The sequence below is a fragment of the Dreissena polymorpha genome, chromosome 4 (genome assembly GCF_020536995.1).
Source record: "Dreissena polymorpha isolate Duluth1 chromosome 4, UMN_Dpol_1.0, whole genome shotgun sequence".
Taxonomy (NCBI): domain Eukaryota; kingdom Metazoa; phylum Mollusca; class Bivalvia; order Myida; family Dreissenidae; genus Dreissena; species Dreissena polymorpha.
In genome coordinates, this window is record NC_068358.1 from 95,890,498 (window position 1) to 95,902,199 (window position 11,702).

Consider the following 11,702-nt stretch of genomic DNA (forward strand, 5'->3'; position numbering starts at 1 on the left):
CACTATGTTAAATCGACAGCCTTGCTTTTCATACCATTTGACTTACTGAGTAACACGATATTGTTTTAGACTGTACTAATTCCATTTATTTAGTATCTGGTAACAAATTGTGTAGTCACACATACAGAAAATTAACGGGGATACATTATTTATAGCATGCTAATATTTAAAGTAACCTGAGTATTTTATCGCAAAGATTTTGGCTTTGGACAAATTATTGTCATATGCAATAACCGTTTGATATGATAATATGTACTGCGCGATGTGCTAAGCAATTAAAGGTATTCTTTTAACACAAGAAACTTTTAATGTGAAGAGATCTGGAAGTTTATTCTAAGGTAAGCAATTATTTCTTGATGATAATGCTATTATAAAGCTGCTTGTTCAACTATTGGAGGAAATTCGAATCGTAATCACAAATGTCAAAATTTAAAGTAAAGTCTATCCTTTTTGATGGGTAACATAATTAGAAGTTAACTTGAGCTTTAAAGATTCAGACTTATAAGTAATCGATATCCGAATAATCATTTAGAGTCTACGAATTTAGATTATGCAAAATCGGTTAAAAATAATTCGCCAATATATCGCGCCATAATCGCAAACGCATTAGAATGCGAGTATGGTTAGATCATTTTAACCCACTTATCTCACCGATTATACGCGCTACATGCCATTGCAGTTCATTTACTACGGAGTACCGTTTTGCCATCGTGGTTACACATTTAAATCCAGAGGGCGACAATTCGATAGTGTACGATGGCGTCAATGCGATAGTCATATCGTATTTCGCCATTGTATCATCGCATTGTCTCCATCGTACTATCGCGTTATCGTTCTGTCGTCATCGTATTATCGCATTGTCGTCATCGTGCTATCGCACTTTCGCCATCGTATTGTCGCACTGTTGCTTTGTCGTCATCGTACTGTCGCATTGTCGTCCATCGCCTTCATGTACTTATGCGCACATCGTACCGTTAGGGTCATCGTGGTTACAAATTAAAATCCAGAGGGATATTGCGATAGTCCGATAGTACGATGGCGACAATGCGATAGTATGATGGCAACAATGCGATAGTTCGATGGCGAGAATGTGACAACGCGATAGTACGATGACGACAATGCGATATTGCGACAATACGATGGCGACAGTGCGATAGTACGATGGCGACAATACGACAACGCGATAGTAGTACTATCATACTATTGCATTGTCGCCATCGTACTATCGCATTGTCGCCATCTTACTATCGCAATATCGCATTGTCGCTCTCTGGATTTTAATGTGTCACCACGATGGCACTACCGGTATTCCGTATTGTTCACATAACGCCAAGGATATCAACTTTTTCGATTGTAACAGGTCAATAATGGGCAGTCAGAAAGGTTAACGGTTTTCAAAACTCGTTCCATAATAATTTACATAGGCAAATCTGTGCCACTTTGGATTGCTTAAGGTATGTTTTTTCTCTTTAATTAACATGTACATTTTTTATGATATGACTTCATTTAGATGTTAATTAAATTTCACAGTTTATTTGTGGATATAGTAGTCGAATCGATTAGATCTAATACAAATTCCGTTTTTCATAAATGCCATCAAACAAAAAATGTTTTCTACAATTTTCTTAACATTTCACTGGAAACATATCTGTATAATATTTGTAATCTAATTAATGATTTTCTGTGATTAATAGAGAATGATTAGTGATCAAATATATAATATTAGTTGGATATGGTGGAATATAGATTTTAATTCACGAGTGATTATAGAAAAGAATATTTTTACGAGTGGCGCAGACACGAGTGAAAATATATGTTTTCTCTGATCACTAGTCAATTAAAATCGATATTCCACCGAATCCAACAAATTGTCGTTTAATTGTATGCTTACGAATGATAATTTTTGTATTTTTGCCATTCCGGACAATCTTATTACGTTCGTAGTTGTGCACAATCGCTCGAAAAGCGTTTAAAGGGGTCTTTTCACAGATTTTGGCATATTTTGAAGTTTGTCATTAAATGCTTTATATTGATAAATGTAAACATTGGATCTTTAAAGCTCCATTAAAAAATCAAGAATAAAATTAAAAAAAGGAAAAAAAGTAGCCAGTAACAGGGCTCAAACCAGTGACCCACGGAGTCCTGGAGTCAGTTTGAAGTAAAAACGCATTAGCCCTCTGGCTATTCCGCCGTGTATACACAATTTAAGTATTTTATACGTTATATAAGCAATTTTCGTAGTTTCGTAAATTTAAACGACAACAACAGAATTCTCCAAATTATTCAATCGTTTCGCGTTGCAACGCTTTATAATTTTTAGGTTTTCAAATCGTAAAAAGATACATATAATGGCTATATTGGACTATGGTAAATGTTCACTAATACTGTTTTCTCACAAATATCATAACTAAAACGAAAATTTGCGAATCTAAAACAACTTTTTTCAATTTTGTCAATTTACCAAACCGTGAAAAGATCCCCTTAATTCTCAATATATTACTGATAATATATACTTATACTAATACTGTATTTATTGATCTATAACCAAGTGGCTTTATTGTGAAAACGGTATAAACCTTGTAATGCATACTATATATTAATATTTGACCGATATGTTCCTTCTTCATTTTACAATTTTACAACGTACTCGAAATTCTAACTGTCATTAATCATAGTAATACAATACAATTGAATCTAGACGTACATAACTTTTTTTAGGGAAAGTACATGTCGTGTATATATGTCCTTTAAAGCTCCCTTTAAATAATAGCACAAGTCTCAGTTAAGTATCGTGTCAGACTGTCTGACATTGAGAAGTAGGTCATTTAAAGTACTACACATTTCTCCAGTTGTAACGCTGACATCATTCAACTGAGTGCACTTGGGTTAAACTTACGCAATACCGTAAGGCCATCGTGGTTACACATTAAAATCCATAGGGAAACAATACGACAGTGCGATAGTACGATGGCGACAATGCGCTATTACGATGGCGACAATGCGACAGTACGATGGCGAAAATGCGATAGTTCGATGGCGACAATGCGACAACGCGATTGTACGATGGCGACAATGCGATAGTACGATGGCGACAATGCGATAATACGATGACGACAGTGCGACATTACGTGGCGACAGTGCGATAGTACGATGGCGACAATATGTCAATACGATAGTGCGATAATACGATGACGACCATGCGAAAATACGATGGCGACAATGCGACAGTACGATGGCGACAATGCGACAATGCGATAGTACGATGGCGACAATGCGATAATACGATGACGACAGTGCGACAATACGTTGGCGACAGTGCGATATATCGATGGCGACAATGCGATAATACCATGATGTCAGTACGATAACGCGTAAGTACGATGGCGACAATTCGATGATACGATGGCAACAGTACGATATGAATTTCGCATTGTCGCCATCGTACTATCGCATTGTCGCCATCGTACTATCGCATTGTCGCCATCGTACTATCGCACTATCACATTGTCGCCCTCTGGATTTTAATTTGTAACCACGATGGAACTAACGGTATTCCGTTTACACCAGAGCAAAACTTTAATCCGACAATATACGAGCAAAAACTTGTGTTTGTTCAGTATTTAGGTCATTTAAAGTACTACACATTTCTCCAGTTGTAACGCTGACATCATTCAACTGAGTGCACTTGGGTTAAACTTACGCAATACCGTAAGGCCATCGTGGTTACACATTAAAATCCATAGGGAAACAATACGACAGTGCGATAGTACGATGGCGACAATGCGCTATTACGATGGCGACAATGCGACAGTACGATGGCGAAAATGCGATAGTTCGATGGCGACAATGCGACAACGCGATTGTACGATGGCGACAATGCGATAGTACGATGGCGACAATGCGATAATACGATGACGACAGTGCGACATTACGTGGCGACAGTGCGATAGTACGATGGCGACAATATGTCAATACGATAGTGCGATAATACGATGACGACCATGCGAAAATACGATGGCGACAATGCGACAGTACGATGGCGACAATGCGACAATGCGATAGTACGATGGCGACAATGCGATAATACGATGACGACAGTGCGACAATACGTTGGCGACAGTGCGATATATCGATGGCGACAATGCGATAATACCATGATGTCAGTACGATAACGCGTAAGTACGATGGCGACAATTCGATGATACGATGGCAACAGTACGATATGAATTTCGCATTGTCGCCATCGTACTATCGCATTGTCGCCATCGTACTATCGCATTGTCGCCATCGTACTATCGCACTATCACATTGTCGCCCTCTGGATTTTAATTTGTAACCACGATGGAACTAACGGTATTCCGTTTACACCAGAGCAAAACTTTAATCCGACAATATACGAGCAAAAACTTGTGTTTGTTCAGTATTTAGGACATAACTCTCCGCCGCTTGATTGCAGTTTAAAGTAGTCAACCATGTGCCCAATGTAATAAATTTACAAGTAAACGCGTTAGGTTTTGACAGTTTAAACCGGTAAACATTCCATGTCCTATCGCAATCAGACCAGGGTTTGTCAACTTTACATCGATGAGAGTAAACATAAAGATGTTTCATACACTACATAAATATTCTGCCTGAAAGGACTGACATTCGGTCAAAGTTTGAATGTGCGTAAACTTGCAGGTATAAATGTTTAGATCTACTTTGTTTCCAAATTTACTGTTATCTCATGCAGGTATTTATTCCAAGAGAGCACTACAACAAACAAGTGTCGGGTGCAAGAAAAGAGTATTTTAAATCCACTTACATTTTAAACAAATATATCGATAATTAAATAACTATTTTTTGTTTGAAAGGAGTAATAATAACACGTCACACGAGTCGGAAAGCGAGAAGGAAACAAGACCGGAAAGAGGTTTGATGACTTAGATATTTTCAATGATCCGCGCTTTCGGAAAACGGTGCTTGATGTATGTGCGGAAAGTGTCGTCCAATGTAAGCGACCCTGTGCAATACGCACAGGCTAATCAGGGTGTTCACTTTCCACCTTGACTGGATTTTCGTTTAGAAGAGACTTACTTCAATCGAAAAAGTCCATAAAGCGGAAAGAGCCTCACTGACTAGCCAGTGCACACTGAAAAGGCTAATCTGGGTCGAAACTTTCCGAAAATACATTAAGCCCCGTGTTCCCAAATCGCGGCTTAAGCCTGTTAACTTCGAAAAGTTATTTGTTTGCATAACGATAAACTTGTTTTCATAATGTTTAAAGTAAATAGAACTTTATGTTGCTATTTCAAGCTCTTTGATAAATCCAGTTCGTATGAGCCTAAAATATAGCGCATAATATAAGCTGCAGTGTTCCTTGTTTTGTGAAAGAAAGCGAGAATACGTTTACATTTATATATATAGGCCGTTTTCTGTGAAAAGGGGGTTTACTGCATGTGCGTAAAGTGTCGTCCCAGATTAGCCTGTGCTGTTCGAGCCTGTGCAGACTGCAAAGAAAATCTGAAACGTAACTTTACGCACATGCATTAAACTTTTTTTTCACAGAGCACGTCCAATATTATTTAATTTGATGTAAATGGCATGTGTTAAAAGACATATCACAAAGTTAAAAGATTGTTTAAACGAAACAAGACATTAAGATCTTGCGAACAAATTTATGATTATATATCCCGGCGTTCGGCGTTATGTTTCTCGTGTTTTCATCATTGTGTTTCAAATCATGAAAGACTTGTTCGACACCCCACCGGAAACTGTTGCGGCTGACCATTCCTTACAGTTTTTCAAAACGTTTCGGCTTGCTGAATATGTAGCGGATCTTAAAAAATGATTTTCAAGAGTTAACCCTAGTGCCACAACCAGGTGTCATATGATTTGCTGACACTAATGTGAGTGTTTAATGTGTGTGGTGAACTTGTCATTGTTATATCAAACTACCCGTAATAAAGGGGTGAAAGTTGTCGGAAAAATTGTGTTATTTGTTTTCAATGATTTCTTTTAAATTTTGATGATGTTGACTCAGCAACCGATACAACCATTTAGTATGAGCCTTTTTCTGAGAAAACTTGGCATAATGCATGTGAGTAAAGTGTCGTCCCAGATTAGCCTGTGCAGTCCGCACAGGCTAATCAGGGACGCCACTTTCCGCTTAAACTAGATTTTCGGTAAAAGGGACTTCCTTTAAACGACAAATACCATTAAAGCGGAAATTGTCGTCCCTGATTAGCCTGTGCGAACTGCACAGGCTAATCTGGGACAACACTTTACGCACATGCATTTTGCCCAATTTTGTCATAACGCGACTCATATGATTTATCAATAAGCAAGAGTCAGCAGTTCACATATTAGGGAAAGCACATGTATGTTAATTAACTGACACAAATAGCCTTCTCTACAGTATGCTTATATTCACCCTTGTATAATTATGTATATCAGGTTATATGGTCATAGTAATTATAGGTAAAAACAAGTGTGTAGGGTTCAAAGTGAAGATGTTATCACTTACAAATCACCAAAGTATAGCCTTGGCATGGTTTCAAGATACACGTATTAAGAAAAATCAACTGCACATACCTCGCATTGGGAGAACGTGGCTTAATGCATGTTCTTCATGCATAAACCTTTAATGCGGACTACACAGGTTTATCTGTGACCACATTTAAAGCTTAAATTGTATTGCTGTTCGTCTCTTAGCAAAAAGGCATTTTGGGTGGAAAGCGTCGTCACGCGTAAGCCTGTGCGGACTGCTTTACGCACATGCATTAAGCCCTGTTTTTCCAGAGCGAGACTCAAATATTTCTATGTTTGCACTGCATTATGCTCGTCATCTATTACTTCTTTGAGGATGCAGCCTTTTTATTCGTAGAAGGGAACATCCACCAAGAAAAAGGTATGATTTCCTTACGAAAGCTTATTGACTTAATTTTCGATATGTAACCTTCTTCCGTTGTGTTCACACGACAGTTTTCGGCATTAACATACATTTAATCCAACACGATGATGTGCTTGCGAAATAATCGCTAAAACGGTTGCTTTAGCATTGTTTTAAAGCGATTTGCGACATACGATCGCATATAAATCAAACATTATTAATTACGAGATACGATCAAATCGAATCTTTACACGATCTCGTTATAAACCAGTTCTCTTTTTCGTTATCACACGAAAGTAACAGCAATCCGATGTAGGCGTACAATACCAAGTATATGATTGTCATGTTACTTCAGTAAACAGATTTACTGACTTTTAAGGGCCTAGATGACACGATAAAATGTAAAAAACATGACTTTTTTTATAACAATCGTACATACAACAACTGTTCTTTTTATTGCATTAGAATCAACCACACAATACCACTCTGGCATTAAGAAGACATAGGCATGGATAAAGGGACCCTTGCAAACCATGGAAATAAGATGCCCATGTGGATGGTGATTTGGTTTTATGCAACCGCCATCATTTGTACCATCGACGCCAGCTTCATTGTCCTTCGACCACACACGTTGCCAGGAGGATCCCTGCATTATCTTTTCTTTTTCTGTATGTGGGCTGTTTCGTTACGTTAAGCGTAAGCGAATTGCTAAAATGAACACCAGAATGACAAGCAAGTTTAAAAGTAAGCGTAAAATGTGCGCGTAGATGTGAGGACATTATAGAAGTGTTTTTGGAACGTTTTAATATAAATTTATTTAGAAGTTTTCAGTTTAAGCCTATCATTTGTCTCAATTTCATAGAAAGCCCAATACTTATTGCAAAACTCTAGAGTCAGAACTTTAGCTAAGTCACATACGACGGGATCAGTAGTGAATTATTTTTGCGTTCATTGGATGTGAATGCCTAAACAGATATTTATTTTGCATTCTTTTTTTAATTTGAATAATTCAGAAATACTCTGGCAGAAATTCTTATTTTATAAAACGAAAGCACAACGAAAACGGCTTCCAATGAGACTCCTACAACCAATAGACAACTTAAGCGGATTTTGTGGGTATAAGTGCTGTTCTGTGACAGCTAAAATTGATCTACCAAAAAAAGGAAAACTTGATACAGGCAATTGATGTATTACATGCGATTGTGCAAAATAGCGTGCGACGTACGATATACGTTGTTTCATAATTGTTAGTAAGAGTTTTGATTAAAACTAATCTCATGTTTACATTTGATTTGTATTTCAGTAAATTAGTGCTCATGTTTTTTACTGGAAGAGCAAATTTACACACTTACATGATTATGCTTTTTAAAACCTATTTCCACTTGCCAATCCTGCGTTTTAACATTAATCGGTCGTCTATTTTCTTCAGATAAATATTACATCCACACGGACCAGAGGTACAACGACGTATCGGATTCATACGTATACACGCAAAGTCTGTAAGTAAAATGTACAAATCTCAAATATATGTTTAGTTCTTTTCTGTAGTTAAAAGGAGGGTGGAAAAACTCGGTCACATCCATCTCTCTGGGTCAGTAAAAGACCGTTGATGGGTTTCATGAAAATGTGTTATGTACGCTAGGCCGAATCGCGGGCGCGTAACGATATATAGGTCTACGTGTGTTGACTCTCCAAACCACTTCAGTGGGTCTTAGTATAATGCATGTTACGTAAGCGCATATAGGCTAGGTTTAAGAACCGTTGAACCGTTGACGCGGTATATACATTGCACTTCGGCAATTTTGCGTTGTTTCTATTTTTGAGAAGCAAATGCTTTGTTTTCTTAGTGAGTTCGTTATTAACAATGTCACATCGTGAAAATTGTTAAAAGTTAAAAACTTGATATGGTAGGCGATCTGTCCGTCAGATTGTACCTTTCTATTTGCTGTTGTTTAAAAAATAAATAAATTAAAGATTTGTCTTATGTGCAATAAGTGTCCTTGCTTCCCTTGCTTGTGGTAATACTTAGGTGTCTGTTAAGATATGCAGTACACATGCGACTAAAGCATGTTTTTAAAAGGCGTCTGTCGGCGGGCGAATTACGTGTAAAAATTGTGCCTTTTGCGTACAACGCGTGTTTACGCATGATTGATAAAAACAACTTAAGCGAAGCGCGTCACAAGTGATTAACATCAGTGCTAAACTGTTTCAAACTTTAAAAAAACACACACACACAATGCAGTTAGAAAAGTCTCGGTTGTCACTTTTACGCATGTTTTATATTTGCAAATGTAAACGATGTATTAAACGGAGCAACGAAATGGCAGTCTCACAATTTAAAATAAAATAAAGTCACGTTTAAATTGACGACGTTGTGCTACTCGTTGATTTATACCTAAGCCCTTATAAAACATAGACCACCGGTGCATTCGAAGAAATGCATAGGAAATTGACCGGCGTTTTTATCTTAACTGTGTTTTATCCACTCAGGGGCATGCAACTTTAATGTGTTCACCAATGGTTGCAATATTAATGATGATTTCATACCATATTATCACCCGCTAATCTTCCGAAACAAATACATATATTTATTTATAGCACAAATTGTTATTCTGATTATTGAATGGGCATTTGACAAACGATCATGAACGAGTCCTACTGATACATAAACCATGTTTAAACCTCGACATACGTGTATATTTAAATATTACTGATACTTAATGTTATGATTTAAGATTGCTTTCTTTTTGTTTGATTGGTCGTATATGTGATATGCATAAAACAGTTTTGAGACCAAGTTACAACGCTGTAATACACATTGTAAACATTTACAGATGATATTGCAGTCAATCATGGATACCATTTGCTTGATTTGCTCCTTTTAGAATGAACTACGCAGAAGTCCTTTTAAACATAGTGACTCTGTTCTATGTAAGTATTGGTTCACAATTGTATTTACTACTCTCGAATTTACGCATAATTGTCCTTTGACGCTTAATTAGAAAAAAATCATTATAAACTATAGAGAAACAAACATTTCATAACAAAACAGGTATATCCATGCATGTTTAATATAATTCTTTTAGAATGTATCATATTGAACAATGCAACATCATAGTTCAAAGCGTTTTCTTATGCGTTTTCGTTATATCATTTCTCTAACCATGTTTTAGAGGGGTATGCTGTTTACGATGTTTGCATCAGATGCCCGATGATTATTAGCAATATTTAGGGTGTCAATAATGTTCAATAGTGTCGGATGAATCCCTCTAATACTTATTTAGATGCATTGAACAGATTGAATTGTAAGATTTGATTGATCCGGATTAAAACAATTTCACAAACACAAGAGTCGATGATGATTTGTTGGGTAAAGACTCATAAATTTTAGCTATAACATCTATATTGTGGTTTTCAAAACCGAGTCGGTGATTTGAAAGCTCAAATTATGTTTGTAAATATTAAACGAAGGAAATTGTGAGTGTGTTACAAAGCCCAGTCTTATTGATTCATCAGCACCTGTTCTGTCAGTCTATAACGTTTATATATTTAAGCACTACCGGAAATCAAACCTCACCAAGCCTCTTGCGTTCACCGTATCCGTGATGACGTTTTGGAAGACGGTTTTGTATATAGCCATGTTCTACGAGCTCGCGGGAGGCAAGGATTACCGGATCGGCAATACTCTTCTCGAGGAGATGCTGTTGGTGCTGATTCCCAACGGGATTTGGCTTCTACTTCCGGGAATGTGCATTGTAAAACTTTGGCGAGACATGCTATGTAATCGAACAGATGAAATGGTTCGTCTGAAAGTTCAATAAATAGTGGGTCTTTGTGATATGTTTGGGGTAGAGTAAAGCGTAGAATAGAAGTGCCCATAATATTCATAGTGTAAATTAGATCAAACTTGATAAAATTACCTCAATGATTGAATACATTTTGCCAATAAAATCATCTGTGGTAGTAAACGTTTTTGTTTACAAACCTGTTTGTGCCAATCGAAGTACTGTATCAATAATTAATATAATGAAAAACAGTCATACTGCGACAACTATAATGGTTATCATTTACATGTCCTTTTGTTTGCAGAAAGAGATAACAAACTAATCTCAAAATAGTCATAACTTGCATCTTTTATTCCATTACTGCAATTGTATTAAGCCATGCCATTATGTTTATTGATTGTGTGTTAATTTGATTGTTGTACTGTTAACCGTGTTTATATTCTATATTTTACTATAATAAAACCCAAACTACTAAAACATTTTGAGAAAAATTCACAATGATATATAAAAAAAAATCCTGTACGAGCATATTTAAAATTATAACTATTTTCCACAATACGAACAGTTTATAGTGAGTGTAATACTTTGATTGTACTACGCTTAAAGAAAAGTTTCAAAAAATTAATAACAAATAAGATTTTACCCCCAACTGCTTTAAATTATCACTTTTACAAGTAACATATCATATCATTTACAATACTCCAACGAACGCCGTTATAACACAACAATAATAATTAATGATGTGTTGACAGTACTTATTTGTAATAAAAATATGTTGACAACTTTAGTGTGAATTTGTTTTAGAAAGAAAGCTATAAAAACACTCTGCTTGATAACTCGTGATGTGTCAATGATCTCAATACCTTTATTGAGTAATGATGTCATCAAATCTACCCGTTTATGACTAATCATAGTTGTCAATAAGCAACCAGCATCAATATAGCTCGATTTAATCGAAAGGCAGAAAAATTATACTTTAATGCTTTACCGTATACTAGTGAACATAATGTAATACGGTGGTTATTTTATTTGAGATAAAATGGCTT

At 36.4% G+C, this 11,702-nt stretch overlaps 1 protein-coding gene across 12 annotated transcripts; it reads left to right on the top strand.

Moving 5' to 3' along the window:
• Nucleotides 1-316: 316 nt before the first annotated feature.
• LOC127879452 (uncharacterized) lies at nucleotides 317-11,443 on the top strand. 12 transcript variants are annotated; one of them, XM_052426292.1, is made up of 6 exons: nucleotides 317-338; nucleotides 4,733-4,912; nucleotides 7,337-7,615; nucleotides 8,301-8,370; nucleotides 9,757-9,802; nucleotides 10,426-11,443. In XM_052426292.1, the coding sequence occupies exons 3-6, from the start codon at nucleotides 7,444-7,446 to the stop codon at nucleotides 10,690-10,692; spliced, it is 555 nt and encodes a 184-aa protein (XP_052282252.1). In that variant the 5' UTR covers nucleotides 317-338; nucleotides 4,733-4,912; nucleotides 7,337-7,443; the 3' UTR covers nucleotides 10,693-11,443. The 12 variants fall into 12 exon arrangements, with proteins under 12 accessions (XP_052282252.1, XP_052282256.1, XP_052282262.1 ...); XM_052426294.1 differs by lacking the exon at nucleotides 317-338 and adding an exon at nucleotides 1,371-1,454 and having other exon boundaries at nucleotides 4,854-4,912; XM_052426300.1 differs by lacking the exon at nucleotides 317-338 and adding an exon at nucleotides 1,379-1,454 and having other exon boundaries at nucleotides 4,854-4,912; nucleotides 7,337-7,539.
• The last annotated feature ends 259 nt before the right edge of the window (nucleotides 11,444-11,702 follow it).